General features: G+C 52.3%; 7 protein-coding genes and 1 non-coding gene across 8 annotated transcripts; 3 read left to right on the top strand and 5 right to left on the bottom strand.

The window, feature by feature from the left end:
- Positions 1 to 751: 751 nt before the first annotated feature.
- On the bottom strand, positions 752 to 2,894 carry ASPACDRAFT_74652 (RCC1 domain-containing protein). Its single transcript, XM_020204264.1, has 3 exons — positions 2,489 to 2,894; positions 1,840 to 2,345; positions 752 to 1,767 (listed from the first exon to the last, which is right to left on the bottom strand). Exons 1-3 carry the CDS (start codon positions 2,733 to 2,735, stop codon positions 901 to 903), a joined length of 1,620 nt encoding a protein of 539 aa, XP_020061468.1. The 5' UTR covers positions 2,736 to 2,894; the 3' UTR covers positions 752 to 900.
- A 572-nt stretch (positions 2,895 to 3,466) lies between these two features.
- ASPACDRAFT_49386 (bifunctional saccharopine dehydrogenase/ubiquitin carboxyl-terminal hydrolase) lies at positions 3,467 to 8,364 on the bottom strand (the record flags this gene model as incomplete). The annotated part of the gene is made up of 11 exons (XM_020202242.1): positions 3,467 to 5,402; positions 6,671 to 6,952; positions 7,012 to 7,100; positions 7,139 to 7,218; positions 7,269 to 7,365; positions 7,418 to 7,593; positions 7,652 to 7,678; positions 7,737 to 7,977; positions 8,039 to 8,055; positions 8,127 to 8,207; positions 8,304 to 8,364. 11 exons carry the CDS (start codon positions 8,362 to 8,364, stop codon positions 3,467 to 3,469), a joined length of 3,087 nt encoding a protein of 1,028 aa, XP_020061467.1.
- Positions 8,365 to 10,504: 2,140 nt separating this feature from the next.
- On the bottom strand, positions 10,505 to 11,746 carry ASPACDRAFT_38697 (uncharacterized protein; the record flags this gene model as incomplete). The annotated part of the gene is made up of 1 exon (XM_020200489.1): positions 10,505 to 11,746. The coding sequence occupies one exon, from the start codon at positions 11,744 to 11,746 to the stop codon at positions 10,505 to 10,507; it is 1,242 nt and encodes a 413-aa protein (XP_020061466.1).
- Positions 11,747 to 13,020: 1,274 nt separating this feature from the next.
- Positions 13,021 to 15,824, top strand: ASPACDRAFT_38696 (putative RNAPII degradation factor Def1; the record flags this gene model as incomplete). Its single annotated transcript, XM_020200488.1, has 2 exons — positions 13,021 to 13,321; positions 13,402 to 15,824. The coding sequence occupies 2 exons, from the start codon at positions 13,021 to 13,023 to the stop codon at positions 15,822 to 15,824; spliced, it is 2,724 nt and encodes a 907-aa protein (XP_020061465.1).
- A 2,093-nt stretch (positions 15,825 to 17,917) lies between these two features.
- On the top strand, positions 17,918 to 17,988 carry ASPACDRAFT_t23. The gene has a single exon. It is a non-coding gene; the product is annotated as a tRNA-His (tRNA).
- Positions 17,989 to 18,228: 240 nt separating this feature from the next.
- Positions 18,229 to 19,484, bottom strand: ASPACDRAFT_49385 (uncharacterized protein; the record flags this gene model as incomplete). The annotated part of the gene is made up of 2 exons (XM_020202241.1): positions 18,229 to 19,353; positions 19,419 to 19,484. The coding sequence occupies 2 exons, from the start codon at positions 19,482 to 19,484 to the stop codon at positions 18,229 to 18,231; spliced, it is 1,191 nt and encodes a 396-aa protein (XP_020061464.1).
- Positions 19,485 to 20,171: 687 nt separating this feature from the next.
- ASPACDRAFT_49384 (RTA1 domain-containing protein) lies at positions 20,172 to 21,126 on the top strand (the record flags this gene model as incomplete). The annotated part of the gene is made up of 2 exons (XM_020202240.1): positions 20,172 to 20,343; positions 20,423 to 21,126. The coding sequence occupies 2 exons, from the start codon at positions 20,172 to 20,174 to the stop codon at positions 21,124 to 21,126; spliced, it is 876 nt and encodes a 291-aa protein (XP_020061463.1).
- A 139-nt stretch (positions 21,127 to 21,265) lies between these two features.
- ASPACDRAFT_74646 (OSBP family protein) lies at positions 21,266 to 23,240 on the bottom strand. The gene is made up of 4 exons (XM_020204263.1): positions 23,075 to 23,240; positions 22,622 to 22,947; positions 22,516 to 22,570; positions 21,266 to 22,455 (listed from the first exon to the last, which is right to left on the bottom strand). The coding sequence occupies exons 1-4, from the start codon at positions 23,141 to 23,143 to the stop codon at positions 21,661 to 21,663; spliced, it is 1,245 nt and encodes a 414-aa protein (XP_020061462.1). The 5' UTR covers positions 23,144 to 23,240; the 3' UTR covers positions 21,266 to 21,660.
- Positions 23,241 to 23,494: the final 254 nt, after the last annotated feature.

Raw genomic sequence — 23,494 nt, 5'->3', positions numbered from 1 at the left:
CAGGCCGCGGCCGGCTTCCCGGGAATCCCCGCGTCCCTCCCTTGACATCATCCCGGCCCGGCTTGTTCCACTTGCCTGTCCACCCTGCAGCTGGTCTACGAGTGATTTCTTCCCCTCGACCGGCTGGTGTCTGCTTGCTTGCAGCTCGCAATGATGCCCAGTGATATTGTCGTTGTTCTAATCGTGAGCCTTCTTGAAAGATTGCTCATCCTCATGCCCTCTAACTACTTTGACTGCATACAAGCTGAACCGTACTGCCGTGTCCTCCAGCAACACAACACCGGCTATAGCTCTTCCCCCCAACCCCTCCGTAAATCGGGTATATCATTCTATTCCTTCCCCCGGCTCTCCGTAATTCTTTCGTGCTTCCATCTATCCATCGGAAAAATCGACGGGGAGAATTCCTCCGGCCATGAGGTGCTGACATATTCCAATCAATTCGTCCTAATTCTGTCCCCTCTCCCCAAGGGCCTAGACTGCGTTTACCCCAGTCCAGCTGATCTGCTCGAAACCAGCGATATACGGAGAAATAAGCAAATAAAGGGCCAGACGGGAGTGGAGAATCACCTCGACGGCCCCGGGTTTAGCCATAAGTCGGGGAGACTGCCGACTCCCGAGGAACGGCTTCTCTATCTATGGACCTGGGCTTGGGGTGATCAGGTACTAGAGCAGCATAGCGAGGATGTACACTCTCGAGGCTACAGAAGACATGTATGCTTAAGACGAAGAAAAAAACCAGAGAAGCAACGATGCTCAGCAAGATCAGATTGTTTTCAAACTGAAATAAAAAAGATTCCCATTATCGCGACATCACATTGTTAGTAATACAAGCTCTTCAAAAGCCAGTCCGTCTAGAAAACGATAACATGAACACCCGCCAAATTTACATAGCTACTACTTTCATGCCTGCTCGCCGTTCACCTGCTGCGGCGAGGCTTCGCCAACTAGCATACTGAACTGTCCACCGGCCGAGGCACCGACCAGCTTCTTGCCGTTGACATGCTTGTTCTGGAGAAGAGTTGGTCGCTCGACTTCGTCAAGCTCACGGTGTCCGGCCTGGCGTTGAACGTTGAAGCCCCAGCTGTACGCCTTACCATCCTTGGTGATAGCGAAAGAATGATCACTGGAGGCAGTGGCGAAGACGATGTGCTCATCCTTGATATCGACCAACGGCGTGGCCTTGGTCAGGATACGAGGCCGGTCATGCTCATCGTGCACCAGATCATCCGCAGGCATATCTGCCAGCGCCAGACCAAGGGCCTTGTTGTCGACGCGACCCCAGGTCAGGCACTTGCCATCTTCCGTAACGGCGATGCTGTGGTCCTTTCCACCACAGATGCTGACGATCTTGTTAAACTCGCGGAAGGACTTGACCTCAGTTGGGTAGAGAACCACAGCATCACTCTGACCCGCACTCATAGGAACAGCAGTCTGTCCAAAGTTGTTCGAGCCCCAAGCGTGCACATGGCCGTTTTTGCGGACAGCGAAGGAGTGGTACGAGCCGGTGCCGATACTCACAACTCCTGAGGGCAAGGCACACTTACCGGGAACGAGACTCTCCAACTTGCCGTGCAAGCGGCCGGAGATTCTCCGTCCCAGCTGGTTCTGTTCCTCGCATCCCCAGGTGAAGACTTGGCCGCTGGAAGTGAGCGCCATGAGATGTTGTGCACCGGCAGCAAGTTCGGTCACTTTCTCGAGTCCGGGAATCAGGATCGGCGTGCGCTGGAACTTGGTGTCAGGGGAAAATCCGATGACACCGTTGCTTCCCTAGGTAATTGTAAGTACGGAAAAATGCAAGTTGTACTGATTTTCCCCAAGAGACTTCGAAGGAGAACCTACTCTGAAAGTACCCCAACCATAAACCTTTCCTTCCTGGGTGAGAGCAAACGTTGCGCTGTCAGTGGCTGCCAGTTGCGTGAAGACAGTGCCCTTGGGGAAATGAGCTGAGTCCACCGCCATGGGAGTGGCCTCCTTCATGTTCAAGTCGACCTCGTCATCGTCCGAATCGGAATCCGACTTGTCCTCCTTGTCATCCCCGTTAACGCCGTTGGTCTCGTCGACCTCCTTCTTCTCTTCCTTGGTATCACGCCCGAGGGTTCCCTCATCGTTGACACCCCAGGTGAGAATCTTGTTATCATGCGTCAGAGCAGCCGAATGGACACCTCCCACAGCCAAGTAGACAACACCGACGGTGTCTGCGGCGAGCTTGGGGTTGAGGACGGGGCCCGGGATTTCCGATTTCTTGGTCGCGTCTCCAAGACCGAGCTCACCGTAGCAATTCGTTCCGAAGACGTAGACGTCTAGTCGTTTTGTGGGAGGGTGGTTGATGATCGGAGCAGGCGCTTCTATTATGAACACAAAGCCAAGGAAAGGGCCCTCCTGTCAGCTAGGATGATCGGGGCCAGCGACAATCATCCGCGCGAAGGCGTGTGCGCGCGCGCGCGATAATAATGTTTGATGACCTGAGGGATGTTTTGTTCTCACTCACCTTCCTTCTGTTTCTTCTGGACGCGCGCAACTGGAGCGGAAGCCTCATCGTCAGACTCAGCAGCCTTTCGTTTCCGGCTGGCAGGCGCAGTAGTAGTTGTAGAAGCAGCCGCCACCGCCTTAGTAGGTGCTTTGGACTCTGTCTTCTTCTGGGTTTTCGTAGGGGCGGTAGCTTTGGAGGATGTGGCTGTCGCTTTGCGACCGTCGGTGGAGGCGGCGGCTCCGCGGGTCGCGCGTTTGGGAGGCATGGTAAGTTGAGAAAAGAGAAAAAGGAAGAGAAAGTTCTGCTTGTTCTTCTTTCTAAACTAATGCAAAACGTCAGGGATGATATTTGAGCGCAGTTGTGTATTTTGTAGCGACCTGCTTCAGGGTTTGAATTTCGCTAATGTAGGTAAGTTATGTGTGCTCTCCGAACGTTATGTGATGGACGGGAGGAAGTGGGAAGCAAGTTAGTTAGCGATGGGGGTGTGTTGTGTTAGTGTTGCCTGACTGGAACAGGTCAAACCACAATTACTATTATTATTAAAAAAAGATAATAATAAATAATCACAACAAGACCTGGACTTCCCGACAACCTTCCATGCACTTTACCCGGTAGGTCCAGGACTTGAATTCTCGGATCCACCCGCCTTAAAGCAGGGCAAGCTGCCATGCCCGCCGGCGCCAATCATATGTTGTAAGTGAGCGGAATGCGGTCGCGGTATGGATGACTAAGTAATTGTTTGACTCTGGGGGACGTGAGTGAGTCTTTCCAAAACAGATACTACAAGGCCATTCAATGGGTTATTATTGAGACATCAAGAAGTACTATGTACTCTCGTTATGAGCTCTGGTCCAATAGATCATGTACCCGGTAAGAGTTATGACCATCACCCCTTGTGGTACTACTATTCCAAACTGGTATCCATCTTTCTATGGATATGTCCAGTATGTACACCTGCGAGACCTTTATTCTCTATGTATCTTCGTTGCACCCAAGCTATGCACTAGTATCTGGCCTTTCCAGCTCATAGAACAAGAGATATACCTCTTTCTGCATGCCCAGAACATCTGATGTTTTACATTCCTTGACCTTCTCGTCTGAGATGCGCCACCATCTATCATTTTGCTTGCGACGACGGCGGTGCCGGAAGCTGGAAGCTACTGAGGTCTCTGCCGTATGTGTTGTTAGCTGCGTGCCTTGATCACTGGTGAGAGACGTTCTCGAGAAGGTCTTGCTCCAGCGTCCACCATCATTCGCTGGACTGAGTGGATCAGAAACAGGCGACAGGTTCTGCTTAGATGTTGTTGAGCGAGAACGGTTGCTCTGGAAAGAAAGCCTCGAGCTCGATGTAGTAGGACGAGTAGTCGGCGATAAGGGGGTGTTCGTTTGGAACGATGCTTTAGACTCCTTGCTTGAGGTGGAGCGGGAAGGAGCTGGGGAAGATTGCGACGAGTGACTCGGTGGTTCTGAAGGTGTCGAAATACTGAGCGCAGAGGGCTCAAGCCCGGAAGACTGACGAGCTCCGAGCCTTGGACTGGGTGCCTCAGAAGGATTCTCACTGGTTGCTCGACTCTGCGCATAGGAGCTGAATGCATCGGGGGTCGAAAAGGGGGCATAAAGATGATTACGGCGGAAAGACTCGTAGTGCCCACTGTTATGACTACCCTTGTGGCTGACAATCGCCAGCAGTCGGTACCATTTCTGACTCAAGATACCGCCTAAAGGAAGACGTTCAGGGAAAGACACCTTCGCAGCATTCTTGGATGAGCTGCTCTGATCAAAGATGGAGCGGGAAAGATGAATGGCAATAATCTTGGGGAATGCGACGATCCGCATATGTCGTGCGATCTTTCGCTTTGGAGCAAGCTCTGAAGGGGGCAGACTGACCCCTTCTAAGCTACCTTCGGGATCTGTGGAGATGGCGGTCTGTATGCGCTCAATCTCCACCTCGAGTGTTCTTCTCTCCTCACCCGAGCGGGCCCTGGTCAGATCATGCTTTTTGATATCTAAAGCATGCTGCAGTCGGCACCGGTCACACTTGAAGTCATCGATATACTCGGTCTTGAGTAGACCATCGAAACAGGCGCTGAGTGTAGTTGAGCTCTTCTGAGGAACCTGCAGCGTCAAATTGACGAACAATGTCTGGTTCGGCTTGTATTTGTAATGACAAGATTGGCATTCGATTTGAGACTCGAGCTTCCCCTCGAAAGGAAAGCTGTGTTCATTCTCAATCTCCTTGAGCTTAGTGTCGATAATTGCTGGGAGACCATTTGGGGATCCGTCATCGATGCGCACTTCGATGTCCGTTGGGCTTTTCGCTGGAAGCTCATTATCCGAGTCAGCTACCTGGTTAGGCTCGCCTATGCCTTTCGCTCGCAGTCGGGCCTTGACCCCTGCGTGGTATTCGTCACAGAGCCTCTCGGCTACAATTTGGAGGAATTCCTGCGCGTCTTGTTGACTCCGGCTAATTCGTGTCCGGTAAGCGTACTCAAGCGACTGAATGAATGGTCGCGCAGATATCGTTTTCTTGTATATCGGACGCTCGTTCAGGCGATCCAGCATCTCCTTGAGCGCCCTAGTGATGGTCCCTTGCTGCAATTCTCGTATTTTGTCCGGTTTCCCATCGCGTGGGATCCCGCCTAATGGTGGGAGGAGACTGTAGATCTCGGGACCATCCAACTCCCGTCGATGCAGTTCTCTGATCAGGTAAACTCGCAGCTCCCCGAGGCCGGCAAGGGCCTGCAGCACGGAATTGATGAAGCAGTCATTGGCAGGATTCGACAACCCAACGATACTCTTCTTGCGACCGCTGTCGCTTGACTCATCTCCATCGATCGTGTAATTGGGTCCGAAAACGTAGAACAGGGCGACGGCCGCAAGAGACGCCCCAGCCGCATATGCGGCGACTGTGGTTGACTTCTCCTGCATCACTCTTTTGAGTGAGGTGGACTGGGCACAGGTTCGGTCAGACCGGATTGCGATATATGTGCAGACTATCGAGGTCGATGCTATGGCCGCTCCATGGGACAGATGAGCCACGGAGGGTGGACAATCGAGTGAACACAGGCAGACGGATTGTCACGCCAAGACGAGTCTTATTGAGTTTTCCTTCGACCTTCCAACTAGGCACATATATGTACAAGCGGGCTGGCACTGTTCGGGGGGCTCGAGGATGGAGTACGTTCGCTTCTCGGCAGTTCTAGTGGGATACTAATCGTCAGCTGTCTTGCCCCCCATAGACCGAGGGATGTGGAGAGAAAATGGGGTAAGGTTTAGGGCGAGGGGGGGAGGGGGGCGACAATCAGAGTGACAATCTCACCCAGGCCGAGTCTAGTGCACTGTAATCAATTGACTACACTGCATAATAGTACAAGTAGTCGTTCGGTATGCTCATCTCAGTACAAATGCTGCAATGCAGGTTGTCCCGGTGCAGGCAGGAGGCGGCAAAAGCAATAAAGCATTGATCCTCTTGCTGGGTTATCTCGGAGGTTCTTCAGCGCCGAGCGCCCCGTATTTCTCGTGGACCCCCAATGTTGCCCGACGCAATCTGATTTCCCCACAAATGGTATCCAGAGCCCATCGCCCCTTAAATTCTGGCTCGTCAGTGGTGAGAGCAGTATTGAATGTGAGGCAAATTAATAGGTTATGTAGCCCCCTAGCCGGCTGGACAAGGCGAAAGCCTTTGAAGGAAGAACGTCTGCTGATAATGTGCAGATCCCTTGCTGCTTCCACTGTACGGTCAAGATTCCTATTAGACGGGTTCTTTGAACTTATAAGCGAATCAATCATTCACCCTTTCCCCTTCAAAAAATGTAAAATTGAGAATATCTGGTGCATGCGGCTTGACTCCATGGACAGAGGCTTGGGAATTGAAGTGATGGTGTTGTTTGACCCCTGAATCGGCAGGTCCAACTGAATTCTAGCCTCAGGCCACCCGGTCTCCATGTAACATCCAGTGCCGAGCAAGCGTCTCCCTTTAATATGGCACAGTAAGATGGTTCTAGAATCAAAATATTCAAAAAAGAGCAAGTGGTTTAAATTGCTTTTAGACCTGTCTAATTTTATGGCATGACGTAAACCAGACGACAATCCATGACATGCAAAACAACCGTAATAAAGTCCAGCAAAGGCATCACAACAGGTATACAGAATGACTTTGAAAAGAAAAGTCGGCAAAAATTCACACCAAGGTATATCTACGCGCGGAAGGATTCAGGCAAGGTAGCGACCTTCTCCTGGAAGAGATCCTCGGCCTGCTTCCAGACGCGGGCATTCTCCCGGTCCTTAAGCTGGAGCAAGCTGGGAAGCAGAGCCTGGCTGAATTGCTCGGAACTCTCGCGGGGCAGGAGAGATGGCAGGTGGTCGATACTGATCACACTCAAGGGAGGACCCTGCGTGCCAGCCGGCAGGGTGACAGGTACCGTAGGCTTGTCAAAGGTAGTTGTGATGTCGTACACGGGGATAGGGTTGTGGGGGTTCGTGCTTTGCAATACTTATGTTAGCTGGAGCCTTTTAATGAGACAGGCGAGAATCAAACTTACGTATCAGCGCTCACGTCGCAGATGACTGACAAGCGGCGGTTGGGCGTGGCGAGAGTTTCAGGTGTAACGAAGCTAGATTCAACATTAGCCTTCAGAAGAAAGGTAGTTTGTGGATACATGGAAGGACTAACGGAGGGATAGGAGAAGATAGGTAAATGCAGTTGACGAAGATGTCTGCGTCTTCAATGATTTCCTTGAAAGGACCACCTATTGGGACGTTAGTAGATGATCAAGGATTGTGTTCAAGTGCAGCATACCCTTCTTGGTTTCCGCCATATCCCACTGGATGATGTCAGACTCAGGGATACCAACATCCTTAGCCAGCTGCACAGCGCCGTTACCACAACGACCAAGCTATATTTTGTTAGATGTCTCCTTTGTGTACCAAACCGAGGTCAATACTCACAGCTCCAATCACAAGCACCTTAGGGGAGCGGCCGGACTGCTTCTTTCCAGCTTCCAAAGACTCCTTGACAGACTTGATCAGAAGATCCTGGTTGGCATAGGGTTCCTCTCCAGGCAGGGGCTCGCCCTCAGGGTGAGTCAATTGCCAGGCCCAGTTCTTGACGGCCAAAGCGGAACCTGTATAGATATATCAGTTATGAAGCCCGGGGCGAATTCCATCCATAGATGTACTCACCAGCATAACCAGCAGACCATCCAAAAGCTGTCACACAACACTATCAGTCAGCTGCAATAACCACGGAGTTTGTCATGAGTCATACCAGCTACTCTGCGTCCGGATTCATCCTGGAGGAACTCGAGGTCCAGCAGGACACCACCACCCCGGGGCCACCGGCTCAAAACCTTCTCCCAACCACCCTGCTGCTTGTAGCAGTGTGCGAAAGAGATGTGAACGTGCTCAAGAGGGAAATCATCTTCAGGCAGCTCCTTGAGACCCAGGACGTAGGCGTCCTTAGGAGCATCCTTGACCCATGAACCCTCCTCGACAAGAGGCGCTCCGACCTTTACCAGACAGGTGTGAGATTCGCGTCGCAATGAGAACCGTGTAATCAGACTCGCATACCTTGGCAAATTCCTCATCTGAAAGAGCACGTGATAGATTAGAGATTGAGTCCCCCAAAGTTCATTACAAGTACGTGAGTTAAACTTACCATCGAAGATGCGCTGAGTAGAGCGCTCAACAGTCACCTCATACCCGGCGTCGATGAGAGCCTTGCAAGTGGTGGGAGTCACTATACAAGATTAGTATGAGGTGACGACGCATATGAAAGTAAATCGAGTGCAGCTTTCGCCAATTGAGTCTAACTGCAGGATAACGTTGTACTTACAGGCGGAACGAGCCTCAGCGGGCTTGGTTTCAGCGCGCAGCCAGATCTTGTTGGACGGCATGATGATTTTTTTATTTGTTCTTGGGAGTTGCACGCAATTGACGTTAAGGAGTTAAGGATTAATTTCTAGACTTTCCAGCAAAAGAAAATAAGTTTATAGCTACCAGGCCTATGACACACACTTGCCCCCTACGGTGATGGCGGGGTCGAAGAGTGTTGTTCCGTTCCGGGATGTGACTCAGCGACGATCGAGCCGATGTCGGCGATTAGCAGATGAAACACGCTATCATTGGACTGAATTCGATGGGCCTGATCCAATGACCCCAATAGTGTTATAATGGGGCTTTGTGCATCTAGTCTAGCAAATCAGCTCTGTTATGATGACAAGTGTACTCCGTAGTCACCCTGCACCCACTTGCGCCGAGCCGGGACAACGTACGGTATGAAATGCCGATACTTGAGTATTGGATATGCAGTTTGCGAAAGTAGTGTAGCAATGATGCCTTCTAATGGAACGACCAAGGATCATTGCTACCTGAATATGGATGCTGTTTAATGATCTAGCGCAATGATTATGGTGTTGGAAACGACACCTTAGCCGATCGCATACTCTGTTAAGGTTGATTATTGCTTAACATTGACCATGTCCACATACACTTTGGGCACAGAATTTCACGCAGGAACAAAAGTAGCAGAATCAAGACTGGTCAATGTCCAGCACGATCATCGCCGTGTAACTAAAGAAGACTTTCCCTTTTGACCGCAAGATCAGTTCCTGATAGTGGTAGGTTTGATTAAGAAGCAATCTTGGTACGACTCCGCGTTCGGCTGCCAATGCCATCCGTGGGAATGTCCCTGTTCGGCGCGTCCTTTCTCTTTTAAGCCGACCTGCTGAGATCTTAGGCTCGTTAGCAGGCTGACTCGATTTTGTAACCGAAGGAGCCGACAGTGCGTCCTTGACAGCGACATGCTGTTCCTTCGTCTTCTGTTTCTTGGACGTATGCTCTGGTGCATGCTCGGAGCTTGATTTCATAGTATCAGCTTGCGTCGAGCTTGATGCATGTTCACGCTTTTCAAACTTTGCACCAGTGCTCCGCAGCTCGGATTGTCTCGCATCGCTCAGCTTTTCAGCCGATGCTGTTGGAGTTGTAGTAGTCTGATCACTTTGTTGCGTTTCTCTGGAGAAGTTCATCCCATCGCCAGCTTTTCCATGTGCACCGGATTTACTTTCGTCGTTACACTGCCTCTCATTCATAACCTCCTTAAAGGTTCCATTGCGGTTCGCTAGGGGTGGGGCATCGTTGACGGAGGGTTTCTTTTGCACCAGCTTCCACAGTCCTGGTCGATTCTGCAGTAATGACGTCAATGCAGGAGCAGATATTGGTCAATTTGAGTGAACACAATCGCCGTAATATCAAACAGAGACCCACAGCCCAGCTGCGAATATGCAGGCATACCATAAGGCGTAGAAGTGTTGGAGCTGATGGTCCGTTCGGAAACCATAGCTAAGCGTGCGACAAGGAAACAGCTGAGGTGTGGTAATGATGGGCCTACCTGATATAGTACCCAAGATATGCAGAATAATCTGATCTGAAAGATGGGAAAGGATCGACTGTAGGCAGAGAAAGAATATTGCGATTGATACTCAATAGATCAGGGAGAGAGGTGAGGTTGCACGGTGACATTTGCCGGAACAATAAGCGGCGCTTCCCCGTTCCACACGGAAACTCAATCTCGGTTGCCCGCATTCCGAGGCTCTGAAGGTGACTGGGCCTAGAACTTGAGCTGAGGAGCTCATCATCAGCACATGTCCGATCGAAAGAGTTGGGGGAACCAATGAACATGATTCAGCGGCTTGGATCACGGAAGATTAATAAGCCTTGGTGGTCGATAACGACTAGGTAGTATTCAGTAGTTAGCTGCACGAGACTGATGCAGCGCACTCTCCATAGACAAAGCAGAACTAGGATTGGTTTGCTCTCTCAAAGGGCTGAGCCATTGATGAACGGAGTAGGTGTGCTGATTTCGAATGATCGGGAGCAAGGACGTAGTGAAATAGATGTAGTCGAATGGATCCTCATGATCTATTATCGAAAGCCGAAATTACTACCAGCTTATCCTTGCACCCATGTGTTTGCATCGGCGCAAGACGTGCGAGTTCTCCTCGGACAGCGTGTCTAGCTTTTTTGTGCAGAAAGCCATCAAGCGGGCTCGAGGCGTGCCAACTCAAATTGAGCTGATTGTACTTCCTCGGGGTCGAGATGCTGTGATATCGTCTTCTGCATATACTTTGCCAGCCACGTAGCATGCACAGTCCTATTTTGATCAAGCAGGATGCGAAGGGCTGTGAAGCCAGCACGCATGAAATGCTCCCGTCTCACCTTGGACCATGATGCGGTCCGATCCTGTGGGAGCGCTTGAACATAGAGAACGTAGGGTCTACCATCCGGCTGCGTGGGATGATGCATACACACACAGGCATGAAGCAACGAATTGGCAGCCACGGTGTTGATGATGTGTACATAGTTCTCATAGAGGTTTGACTCCACGCCACCGGCATGTTCCGGTTCATTCTGTATGATTTGTTGGCCGAGATGGCCCCCAGCAGAAAGAAGGGTTGCCTTCCAGAACTCGTCGTCTATTATCGAAGTCTGATCAAGAGTAGTGATGCTACCGGCGGAAACGTACAGTCGCATTGCGGACTCTATTCCACCCCCGTACCGAGCCTCAGCAAGCACGAGGTCATTCAGAAGCCCACCGAACCAGATCCGCGCGTCTTTCTTCTTGAGCCGGAACGTTTCACCTCCAAGGGCGTCATGCTGTGCTAGCAACTTTAACCAAGTTGAAGCTACGTTTTGCATATTTTCAGCAACCAGAAATTTGGTAATGAGAGGTGTTATTTGCGGCAGGAACAACAATCGTCTGGACTGCGGGTCGGAGGCAGACCACCAGCTGGCAATTCTTGATGCAGTCCTGGAATCCCTCATTGCCTTAACAAAGTCATCGCCCGACTTCTTGCCACTCAGTAGGAGTAACTGAGATACCAGACAATTGCTCAAAGCAGAGGAAGTGACATTGCCTGCGGCGGCCAACTCTTCGAATACCACCATGGGTTCTTTTGCCAGTCTGGCGTCCTGACTCGGGTCCTTGACCCTGACCTCCTTGCGGGGTTGTACTCGGAACAGCGGATTGTCTAAGATTGATTGGAGATGTTTGTCCGTCGCATAGCTGGAGGACTCGGGATTCTTCGGCGGATGGTCCTCAGAGACTTCATCTCTATCGAGAGTAGGGGTACGGGCGGCAGGATACTCGCGATCGAGTTGACGCCGAAAGGAGGATGTAAGGGCATTGAGGAGTTGTTGCGACTGCCGAGGAGTCCGGGGCAATGGGGGATGAAGGTTCTTAAGCCAGGGAGCGTAATTTAAACTTGGCGTGCCTTTCATGGCGTAATGACGGCTGACTGGAGAAGAATTTGTGACTCGATTAAGCAAGTTTGGTGAAAAACGACGCAACGGACAAGAGTCAGCAGCAGTGTTCTATGCTTAGACCCAGAACGGCCGAGGAGATGCGTTGACGATGGGCCAACATGACATATTATGGGCTAGTCAAAATGAGGCACCGATCATATGGGCGGTTACTCATGGCAAACGATCATTCGACCCAAACTGACGGGCGGTGAGCGAGGGCTGCTGCCACCTCACCACGCAATTCGCCCCAAGGACCGATGGTGTAAGATTACAGAAAGAAATGTACAGGTAGTACTGAGGTATCATGGCTGAGATGTAGCACCAATAGGCCATCGAGCTAAAGAAGGATGATATTCATGCCTCGGATCAATGTAAGACGGATTGAGTTGTCTCAGAAATTGTCAATCAAATGAATTGTAGTTGTCAATAATGCCCCCACCTTAGTTACCAAGTACGAGTACTCGAGTAACTTCACTATAGTGGATGACGAAATTCACAAGAAGTAGGCTAGGTAGTTTACATAGTGACAAGCTTACCCCGACATAATTCATCATTACAGCAGGGCTGCTGATAGGTACGGTAAGGAATTACGTCGTACAGTATGGAGAAGGTATAGTAAGATCATCAGCCACTGATAAAGCTGTATCTTGCCGAGCTGCGCCCGACGGATCTGCATGTACTGTCATCTTACTGTTCTGGCCCTGTTTCGTCTTGTCTTCCGCCCTCAGCAGTCCAATACTCACTCACTCACACTCCCACCCCCATCCAATTCCATGAACTCGATCTGCTAAGCTAAACTTTCTGCACCTCCTACCTACCAACCTACCTGTACTCTTTCCCCCTTCAACTTTGCCCACCTATTTTTCCCTCTCTTTCTCTCTCTCTTCTCTTTCTCTTCCAAAGAATTTATTTCCTTTGGTGTGTGTCAACTTTGTTCTCCAGCCTCTCGTATTCTTTTTCTTTTTCCTTTTCTAAACTTCTCCCCTTCATCAAATCTCTCAAGAACTCCCCGACTCTATTGGCCCTTGTGTGCCTTCTTAGTGGTTCTTGGGTGCTGCTGACCTCTCTCGTGAGGCTGCATCTCCATCATTGCTACCGTACACTAAATTACGACCTTTTACCCGCTTTTTCTTCCCACTAGCCGCACCTTGTTTTCTCCCCTTCGACTACCTTGGGTCACTCTCCATTCTCTTTCTTCCTCCCTTTACCATCTCTCGATACGGGAGATTCACAAATAACAACTACACGATATGTCTGAAATTCAATCAAGGCCTTCTGCCTCTCGTGGCAGAGTATCTGCCCGTGGCGGTCGTGGCGGCTATAGCTCCAGAGGTGGTCGCGGTGGTAGCAGATCCACAAAGGCAGACAACTCAGAGGGCGCACCCGCCACATTCGAAGATGAAGGAGAAATCGGCCAGATGAAGAAGAAGTACTCCGACACCCTGCCCATGCTGAAGGAATTGTTCAGCGATTGGACCGATGAGGATCTCATCTTCGCTCTCGAAGATGCTGATGGTGACCTGGAGGCAGCAATTGATCGCATCAGTGAAGGTCTGCTCTTTTCCCCGTATTCTAATGCCTCGCTACTCGCTTTCGGTCAGCCACTGACATTGGTTCGTGTCTCTACCTAGGCAATGTCTCTCAGTGGGGTGAGGTAAAGAAGAAGACCACAGACCGCAGCCGTCCTAAGCCCAAGGAGGTACAGAGCACCCCGACCGAGTCAGTCATCCCCTCTGTCCGCGGGGGCCGTGGACGCGGTGGGTTTGAAGGCCGGGGCCGTGCTCGTGGAGATCGGGGCCGTGGTGGTCGCGGTGGCAGGGCTGGTGTTCACACTAATGGCGCCCGCACTGAGAAGCCAGCTGTCGCTACCAACGTGACCGATATCCCTGCTACTGCTGCTCCCGAGCCCACCGCAAACACCAAGACGGAGAACACTGTCGATGCTGAACCTGCAGCAACCTCCGAACCCGCCGATGCCCCGAAAGACAATGCCCAGGACGTTCCTAAGCCCAGTGTGGTCCCCGGAGGAGCGAAGACGGGATGGGCTAGTTTGTTTGCTAAACCCACGCCCCCTCCCCAGCCGAAGAAGCCTGTTGCTCCCGCTCCTGCTCAAGCCCCCGAGAAGCCTGCCGCCGCACCAGTGGAGGAGCAGAAACCAGCCGAGCCTACTCCTGCGCCGGCTCCTGCTCCTGTTTCGGCTCCTGCACCAGCTCCTGTGCCTGCACCGGTTCCCGCTCAGGCTCCTGTTCCTGTCCCTGTTCCTCTCCCAGTTCCAGTGCCTGCACAGAAAGCTCCCGAGCCTGTCATCCCTCAGACTCTGCCTACCGAAGAACCAACCACCGTCAGCCCTCCTGCACCCGAAGTGCCCGCTCCCAAGGACGATCTGACCAGGAACAACCTCGCCCAGATCCCCGACGTCTCTCCTCCCGCCCCGACCGCGACCGCAGCTAGCACTGTGGGCAGCACTCTTGAGTCTACTGCCAATGCTCCGGTTGCTGCAACCCCTACACGTGTTCCGGCCAGCATCCACCCCAGTAGTGCTCTGAAGCACAGCACTCGCACTCCAGGCACCCAACGTCGTGTTATGGAACAGCAGGAGGCCGTGGTTATGCCAGGCAACCACGCCGTGGACCGCGCGGCGGTCCAATTTGGCAGCATGGGATTGAATGGCGATGCTGTTGACGTTGATATTGATGAGAACAGGGAAGATGCGGAAACCCGTGCTCAACCTCCTCAACATTCTCCCGTCGCTCCTCGCGCCTCTTTGCCTCCTTCCACCCAGGCCCAGGCTCCTACCGAAACCCCTGCAGTTGCCCGCCCGGCTCCGGGACTTCCTCCCGTGCCCCAGGTGTCTGCTGCCGACAACTCGTTTGCCGACTTCTCTCGCTACACCGATGCCCACAAGCCCTATGATCCCTTCACCCAGCAGGTTTCGCAGCCCCAACCTCAAGTTCAGGAGCCATTCGCCAACCAAGCTCCTATTCAGCCAACTGCCACCACCGGCAGCGAGTACTCGCCATTCTATGCCGTTGACCAGCGTCTTCCTTACAACTACTACGGCTCCTACGGCCAGTCTCAGGATGCCACTGTGGCTGCCCAGAGAGCAGGATTTGGGGTTTCTGGCGCCGAAGTGCAGCCGCACATCCCCACCACCCAACCCCCCAGCCGCTACGGTCATGTCGAGGCCCCCAACAGCGGTCACACCACCCCCAACCCAACCCTTCCGGGCGCTACTCAGACACCTACGGCTCAGCACATGCCAGGCCAGGGTGCCCATAACTACGGATACGGATATCCCTACTACTCGAACCCTCACTATGCTTCGTACATGAGTGGAATGAACCAGTACGGCAGAAACCGTCCGATGTACGATGATGCTCGCAGATACGACGACCACTACATGCCCCACAGCAACCAGTACGGCTACGGAAGCCAGTATGGCCCCTATGGTGGCAAGGGTGGAATGTACGGTCAACCCCACGCCTTCTCTTATGATCACACCTCCTCCCCCGCCACGGCGGCTTCTTTCAATCAAACCATCCCTGGCCGTGACTCGGTCTACGGTCGTACTGGATCTGCCCAGCCATCGGAGAGCCAGCAGTCCGCTGCGGCAGGCTCAACTGCTTTCGGAACCGGTATGTCGGACGTCTTTGGTCGATCCCAGGGCAGCTTCGGCCAGAACCAGCCGATCACCCAACAGCCTCCTGTGACGTCCGAGGAGACAAAGAGCTTCGATACTCCTAAGGCGGCTGGACCCAGCCCCTCTCTTGCGCAGGCTAACCGCCCCGGTTCTGCCACGAACAGCGCCCCGGGTCAGCCTCAGGCCCAGAGCGGCCTTCCCCCGCTGCAGGGTCAGCAGGGTCAGCAGGGCTTTGGTGGCTACCCCCACCTGAACCCCCAGTACGGCGGCGGCTTGGGTGGTCTCGGCGGTCACCAGGCGGCCGGTTCTCAGACCCACCACCAACCCACTGGCTATGGTAATTACGGTGGCGCAGGCTTCGCTAACTATTATGGCAACACACGTGGAGGCTGGGGAGGCAATTACGGTCACTAAGGGATTATGGCGTTACATCTTAACTGGTGATCAAATCTTCATTGGCTCTTTCCTTGTTTTTCCCTTTGCTTTTTATTTTCTTTGCCATTAATCTTGGGGTACGGCAAACCCCGGTAAGGAAAATATCTCATCTGATATGCCACCTGTTAACACATTTCCCTTTTTATGTTCTCCTCACGTGTGTAATCTGTACTCTCCACGAGAGCTTGGCTGGTTGCTTCTTTGGTTGATTTCCCCCGCGGGGTTGCACTCACGATGTACTGAATGGAAAAAAAACGTTTGCTCTCTGTGTTTCTGATGCTTTGCTCTTTTCTCCTCTCATGGTCCCCGACATCTGCCGATGTCCTTCAACTGACTCTTGGTGGTTTCCCTCGCGAATTTCCTTTTTTTTTACCCCTCTACATTCAACTCGGTGTCTGGCCTACGAAAAAAAACCTTTCCCGCTTAAGCTCTTGCTCTTGTCGACTTTGCATACTTTTTCGCTTCCTGTACTACTTCTTTCTTGGGGTTTGGCTGGGACATCATTTATGCAATTTGGCTGGATTAGGACACAGGATGGGGTTTCGAGAATGCAATGAATCGAAATGGGACGGCGTTTGTCACCGGGGATTTGATCTGATGTATGAAGTAAATGGGCAATGTGGGCAATGACGGGTAACACATATATGTGCATTATGGTACAACGGAAACAGCGAGCTTTGCTTCGATCAAAAAGAGTTTCATATGTCAAGTTTATATGAGATGTGCCCACCGGGGTCTTGTAGGTGGAGGGTTGTCGTACGCTTACGGTCTGTACTATTGATGCACGGTTATCCTGCAGGCCGTACCATCCGAGGTCTATCCACTCAGCAGCTTGACACCATTGAAAGTGTATCCCGGACCTCAGATTCACATTGGCTTGCTTGTTTGCTCACTCTCGCCCTCCCTTATATGAAGAGCTTCATGGCTTCTCGGCCTCCGCTACGTTTTCCTCTCCCTCGCCTCTCTCTTTCTCTCCTCGTGGCCATCAGCCATCTCCTTGTGTCGTCCTGTTTGGTTTCTAGCGTCTTATCTATATCCCCCGTTTTGTCTAGTGTGCCTTACTTTCTTCCAGACGTCGCAGAATGCCAATCCGCACCGCACTTGGCATCACACGGGAGATCGCGCAATCGACCCATATGAACGCGCACTTCATATTGATTTCGTGTCGGCATCTATTCAGTAGGCACCAATTGATTGAAAGTCATCAAGCATTATCTTTTCTCTCAGTGACACAATCTTGGTCTCCCTGTTCGCATGTTGGGGCTTTGCCTCTCTAGATCAAATGTAGGGATATTGGGGGAGGGAAGGGGGGTACTTGTAGGTACACTTTGCTCTCATCACTTCTTCTACCTTCTTGCCGTTGTCTTTCCTTCCCGGTAGTCACTTGTTCTGGTTTTTGTGGTGGTTGGGTCACTGGTTGAGATGTAGTGCTTCACTTTGCACATTTTGTGAGTGTTCGTATCTATACTTAGGACGGGGTTCAGGGGGCTTATGGGCCAAGGTCTCTCTCGTTCTCTATCGTTACACCGCTGGTACATTTGAGGTCGAGGTCGGTGGTGGGTGCTATGCAGTAGTCGGTGCAGACGAGATGAGGTATTGCTAGGCTAGTGGTTTTGACTTTGGGCGAGCAGGTACCAGCCCGTCACAACTCACTCCTGGTCTCTTTGGGGATCTTTGGTTAGTTTCCGGCTGTATAGCGATAATATTATTTCTACTCTTCATATGACTCCGCGAGTGTAGGAAGTGATTAGCGCCCTGGCTGACGTAGCAAGTGGTTCGGATGACTCCCAGTGGCCGTGATATATACTATGGTCAAGAGCACCGTGGAACCCGGACAGCTGACCTAAGTGCTCTGGATGCGGCAGTAGCCTGGGTGGGACTGGGGTCGGGGCAAGTGAAAATACCGATTCAATAAGAGGAGCCCAGCCGTCCGATCAGGGAATGGACTCAATAGATGTATATAATGGCTATTTTTTTCGATTGATCACCTATATTGGGGAAGGTTGAGTTCTTGGTCTAAAATATGTTTTTAGATTATATTACACAAAAGCGATGCCATTACCACAACAATAGGTGCTGTGGTCTAGTGGTATGACGTCACGTTGTGGCCGTGCCAGCCCCGGTTCGATTCCGGGCAGCGCCACTTTCTTTTTTGTGTTTGTTTTTTTGTCATCACTTTATCACAGACTACGCTGGCGACTAGTCTACGTACCTTCTTTCCACCTCAGGTCTACCCAATGAATCCCGCCGATCAAAAATGAACACGAACGAAAAGAGGGACATGTTCCCTCGTGGTCCGCCGTCAACCATAGAAGGGGTATATCTACACCTCACAAAACCCGTACCACAACTAGACATATATACAATGCAGAAATCGTACTTTTCACCCCTGAGACTCCCTTAGTACCTTACTCGGCCACTCCAGCCATGTCTCCCACTGGGAACCCAGATGCGCCTGAATGGTCTCAATCAAGAATCGACCCCCATCGCCAAACGCCCATACATGCCGCGCCTGATGCAGAAGCACACCGTAGGACGCCAAAATGACCAGTGCCTCTGGGCGGCGCAGCTCCAACATCTCGATGTACTCCACCTCCACAATGACGGGCCACCCAGTGATCCCGCCGATGAACTTGACCCCCGGATCAGCGTCCTTCACCCCCGTCGCATGGATTGAGACCTGTAACGCACGCACCGCCTGCCGATAGACCGCGGTCGTCTTCTCGCCCAGTCGTGCCGCCTCGATCAGATCCATGATCCGCTGGCACTCGGGCCCCAGGTCCGCATCCCACGCGAACTTCTCCTGCCCGTACTGGAGCATTGGCTGCAGTATCGACCCGCGCAACGCCTCCCACGCCTCCGAGGTGATGGCCCGCACGCCCCGGTGCAGTTTGAGATAGTGCACGAATTGGTCGAGGAAGGCATCGAAGCTGGACTTCTCCCGGTAGATCACGGTGTCGCAGAGCATATGCAGGCCGAGCGTGGACGAGAAGATAAATAACGGGACACAGGTCTCCTGCGTGACGTCCCGGCGCTCCTGCCCTAAGATCTCCAGCGCGTGGGTCTGGAGCTGGGCGGCGTGGCGGCGGTACCGCTCGCGCTCAGCGGGCCGGACTATACTAGAGTGCAGAGCGCTGAGGGCCAGCAGTTCATTGATCAGATAAGGGGTCGATATCCCGACGCGCATGAGGTCCGGGGACAGGCCCCCGAAGAAGGCGGTGTCGCCGAGGGAGGGAATCGTCTCCGTGACGAGATTGAAGAGGAGTTCGGCGTGAACCATGTTGACGGGCTGATCCTCAGAGCATGTTGTTGTCACCGGCTCTACTGCAGGCTGCTCACCAGGAGGCTGTGGTGTCGAGGGACCAACCCCGGGACTTGGCCAGGCGTTGGTCGGAGTCGAGGCATTACTTCGTTCGGATCTGGTCGTGCTGCTCCTGAACCGATCTGCGTATTCGCAGACACGTTCCGAGCTGCGGCAGTTGCCGCATTGCGGATGTTTCTCGTCGCACTAGATGAGCAGCGTTTAGCCGATGTGCATGTCCGTGGAATGTTTCTGTGTAGACTCAGACTCACTTTGATATGACGTCTTTTACATTCGAGACAGCCATTACGCGATTTTCGGTGTGTCCTACGCGGCATGACTGTCATGTTTCCGACGCAACTTTACATCATCCAGAATATACAGTTCGTCTATGCAGTATCTCCTCTGGGGATGTTTGGAAGGGTGGGCAGTTGGGGGGGGGGAAGGGTCGTGGGCCAACAACGGTGAACTATCGGACCCGGCGACGTCTGCCGATAAGCTTAAAAGTTGAGGCTCAGGCAGCAGCCGAAATGAACCTACGAAGATGCAGGCGGTCTATTTTTATCACATCAGAAAATCAGGTAGAGACCTAGACCCAAGGACGAGCAGACGAGGAAATTTGATGCTGAGCTGAGCAAAGAATAAGATGCGATTGTGCACGGGCATCCCGAGTCCGAGGTCATTTCAGGGACCTGCCTATTTGAGCAATACGCGTATGCACAGACCATCTCTATCATTTTAGACTAGATCGGGTAATATGATCGGTAGCCAACCGTCTCCTCCAGGCTCCATGGCCGACGAACCACTCTATCATCCTTTCTATACGCGTATTCAACCCTCAGAAATTTCCACTTGCGCTCAAACTAACAGCAATGCTTTTGCGGGGGTTCAGCTCCCTATAAGTATATCACAATGACCGGCCAAAGAGCCAGAATGCGCCGATTCTATCATCCCAATCACTCAGACGTACCAAATCTAGCCGATCGCTATAGTTAGCCGGGTGTGCATCGGGTCCCTCCCACAGTATGGCACAACTCAAACCCTTAGAAGGAGGCTATTACCTCTGGACATACCTGCCTTCTATTCCAGCGGCCGCGATCTTCGCCGTTCTGTTTGGACTGGTAACCTGTTATCTGTTCTTCAAGCTCTTCCAAACTCGAGCATGGTACAACATCTCCTTCAGCATCGGCGGTATATGTAAGTTCCCCCTCTCATATCCCATACAATCCAACAACCCCCGATGACAACCGTTGCTTACACGCTTCTCCCACAACAGTCGAGATCGTCGGCTACATCGTGCGGATCCTGAACTACTCCAACACGGCCTCGATCGGCCTCTACGCGATCCAAAGCGTGCTCATCCTGCTGGGCCCCGTCCTGTTCGCCGCAACCGTCTACATGACCCTAGGCCGCATCATTCGCAGTCTGCCCCGGCGACTCACGGCCGCCACCGAGCCCAAGGCCAGAAATGTCTCGCTCATCCCGCCCAAGTACCTCACCAAGCTGTTCGTCGCCAGTGACATCCTCTCGTTCATCGTGCAGGGGAGCGGCGTGGGCCTGATGGTACGGTCGACAGGCCAGACGACGGCCAAGGCGATCACCGTGGTCGGCTTGCTGATCCAGGTGATCATGTTCTCGTTCTTCATCGTCGTGGCGCTGGTGTTCCACCGGCGTGTTAAGGCGCAGCAGCAGCATAACCAGCAACAGATCCGGCTGGGCCAGTACGGCCGCCCGTTGGATCGCTTGATGTATATGCTGTATGCGGTCAGTGCGCTGATTTTGGTCCGGTCGATCTTTCGTGTCATCGAGTACGCCATGGGAATGCATGGGTATATTCTGACGCATGAGTGGACGCTGTATGTCTTTGACAGTGTCTTGATGTGGTCCGTGATGGTCATTTGGGCCGTGGGGTTCCCCGGGAAACTTGTGGAGGAGAAGTCGGGGTATGAAGTGGAGATGGATGAAGAAAGGATAGTATAGGCCTCCTGAGGTGCGGTGGTGCTATTATTATGGGTAATGATCTGTTTCTTGGTTTCGGTGTTATGAGTCTGTTTCTCATTGTTTCTCTCTTAGAATTGTTAGCGAGAACAGAGCTTTACTCGCTATACGAGTCGATTTGCTTCATGAAATTCGCCTGCATTACTTATCAATAGTCTGGAAAATCAGGTAACAATAATCGCTCGGACCACTGTTGTGACCGACTGGATGTTAACTGGATGTCAGGATTCAATTCATTTTCTGACGAAGGCCTGTCCTTCAAAAGGTCGACGTGCCCGCGAACCAGAAGCGGAAGAGTAATCTGTCGGCTTGGTCTAGGAAATATCCAGTTCTCGCTGTTGTTCTATATACAGATACCAAATCCCCCAAAACAGAGCAAGGAAGGAAAGAGAAAACGAAGAGAAATAGAAAGAGAATGCAATCTATGATGGTAATCATCCCTGCTAATTCCACCACCCTATCCGACCACGCAGACCAAGGGAGAACTAGCCATTAGCTTCGCAATGAGTATCCTCTTTATGCAGTGACACCCAGGCCCTCGCCTCCAGTTGCATGGTAAGGTGGCTTGGCGTCGGTTGCCTTGGCCGAGTCAAACCGCCAGACACCGCCTGTCTTGTCACTCTCCAGAGAGGTAAGGCCGAGCTTGGGGCCAAGCTGCTGGAAAGCTTCATCTTCGCTCTCGTTGACACGCTTGAAGAACCGACGCTCCCACTCACGACCCTCCGACTTCTCAACCTTGCGCAGCTCACGCTGGGCATTCTCAATCTTGGACTTAGACACGGACACAGCGTCCATATCGCCCCGCTCAATGCCCGCCGCCACATCTCGCCAGGCTCGCCGGCTCTCGTAGAGGTCTTGCTGGTCAAGTGGTGCCAAGGTCAAGGGGGTGGTCTGCGTTTCCTTGACTGAGAATCTATCCACCTCGTGCTTCCTGGAATCCTTGATGACGAACGAGTCCGACCACTGACCGTCAATGGTGTACAGGGGCTTCTTCTCACCCTCGCTCTCCTTATAGAGAATGGCACTGAAGGTGTTCTTCTTGCCGCTCAACCAACCCTTGCCAGAGTAGTCGATCTTGGCAATGTAACCCGTGCTGCTGGCGATGCGGGTTGTCTTCTCAAGCTCGACGAACGGCGTACCGTAGATCAATGATTCGATGTGCAGGGCGGGAAGAGTGATGAGATATTTCTCCTGCTGGGAGGCATCGTTCTTGTCGAACCCGGGGGGAGTGAGAGTCAGAAGAGCGTGGCCGATTTGCTTGATCTGGATGGTGCTGGAGAAGGATGCCTTCTGGGCGTTGTATCCTTGGAGCTGGAGGACGCTAATTAGAACTTGTAACTAGGGAATTGATGTAAATGTTTGGTAGCTTACTTCGACACCGTGCTTCTCGTTTCGGATGGCGTAGGCAGTGGCAGGGGGGTGATGGCTGTGGATGGTCAACATAGCTTAGAAAGAATTGGGAGACATGGCTACATACCTGACCTGCTCACTGATCAGGCTGGTCTCACCAATCTCTGCATCCGAGTCCCACTTGCCCAGGAACAGCTCTCCAAGGAAGGGGTTGAGAGGCTTCTTCTCACTGCCGAGCTTCTCACTGCGGCTGCAGTATTGTTGGTGGAGGGTGCTGAGGAACCACTTAAGGACAGCCAATGCTCTCTTTTCGGGATCAGCTTCTTTGGCAGGAGCCACGAACAGAGCAGGGTGTTCGGCCCAGTAGGCGGAATATTCAGTCAAGGAGGTGGAGGAGAGGATGAAAGGGGGTGCGGTCAGGGAGGAAAGGTCTCCATTGAAGGAAGCGATCGACTACAATCGGAAATCAATCGGTTAGAGATGTCACTGGTTTCTGACAAAGTGTCTCGATGGCAAGGGCGGAAAAATGAAGCGGCATACGACGGAGATAGCAGATAGCTGCGTAGTGTCTTCTTCATACCTTAAGGAAACTTGTCCACGAGCCTTTGCTCGAGGCGGGAACGCCGCTATGTGGATCCTTGGAGCTCATTTTTTGGACGAAGAAGAGGAGGAAATTAGATGCAGATGAAAAGGAAACAAACCACCAAGGTAAGTAGTGGAGATATAAATCTTGGGGAAGTAGCCAAGAAAGTAGCAATAGGGTGGGGGATGAGAAAGTTGAAAAGAAGAGAAGTTAAGATGTCATGGGGAAATTGAGTGGGTTGGAAGAGCAGGAGGGGAAGGGGGGAGATTCAAGACTATCCGCTAAACCCGATACAAGCCAGCCGCGCGCAGGGGTTAGATGCGGTGCGGTGCAGTGGTTGCCTCGACGTCATCTGGGGTGGCTTGGGCCTTTTCCAGTTGTCGAGTTCCATCTTCCTCGCCTCCCCCTCCCATCGGA

Source organism: Aspergillus aculeatus, assembly GCF_001890905.1.
Source record: "Aspergillus aculeatus ATCC 16872 unplaced genomic scaffold ASPACscaffold_1, whole genome shotgun sequence".
Lineage (NCBI taxonomy): Eukaryota > Fungi > Ascomycota > Eurotiomycetes > Eurotiales > Aspergillaceae > Aspergillus > Aspergillus aculeatus.
The sequence above is the reverse complement of the archived record's forward strand: the minus strand, read 5'-3'. Positions and strand labels throughout refer to the sequence as shown.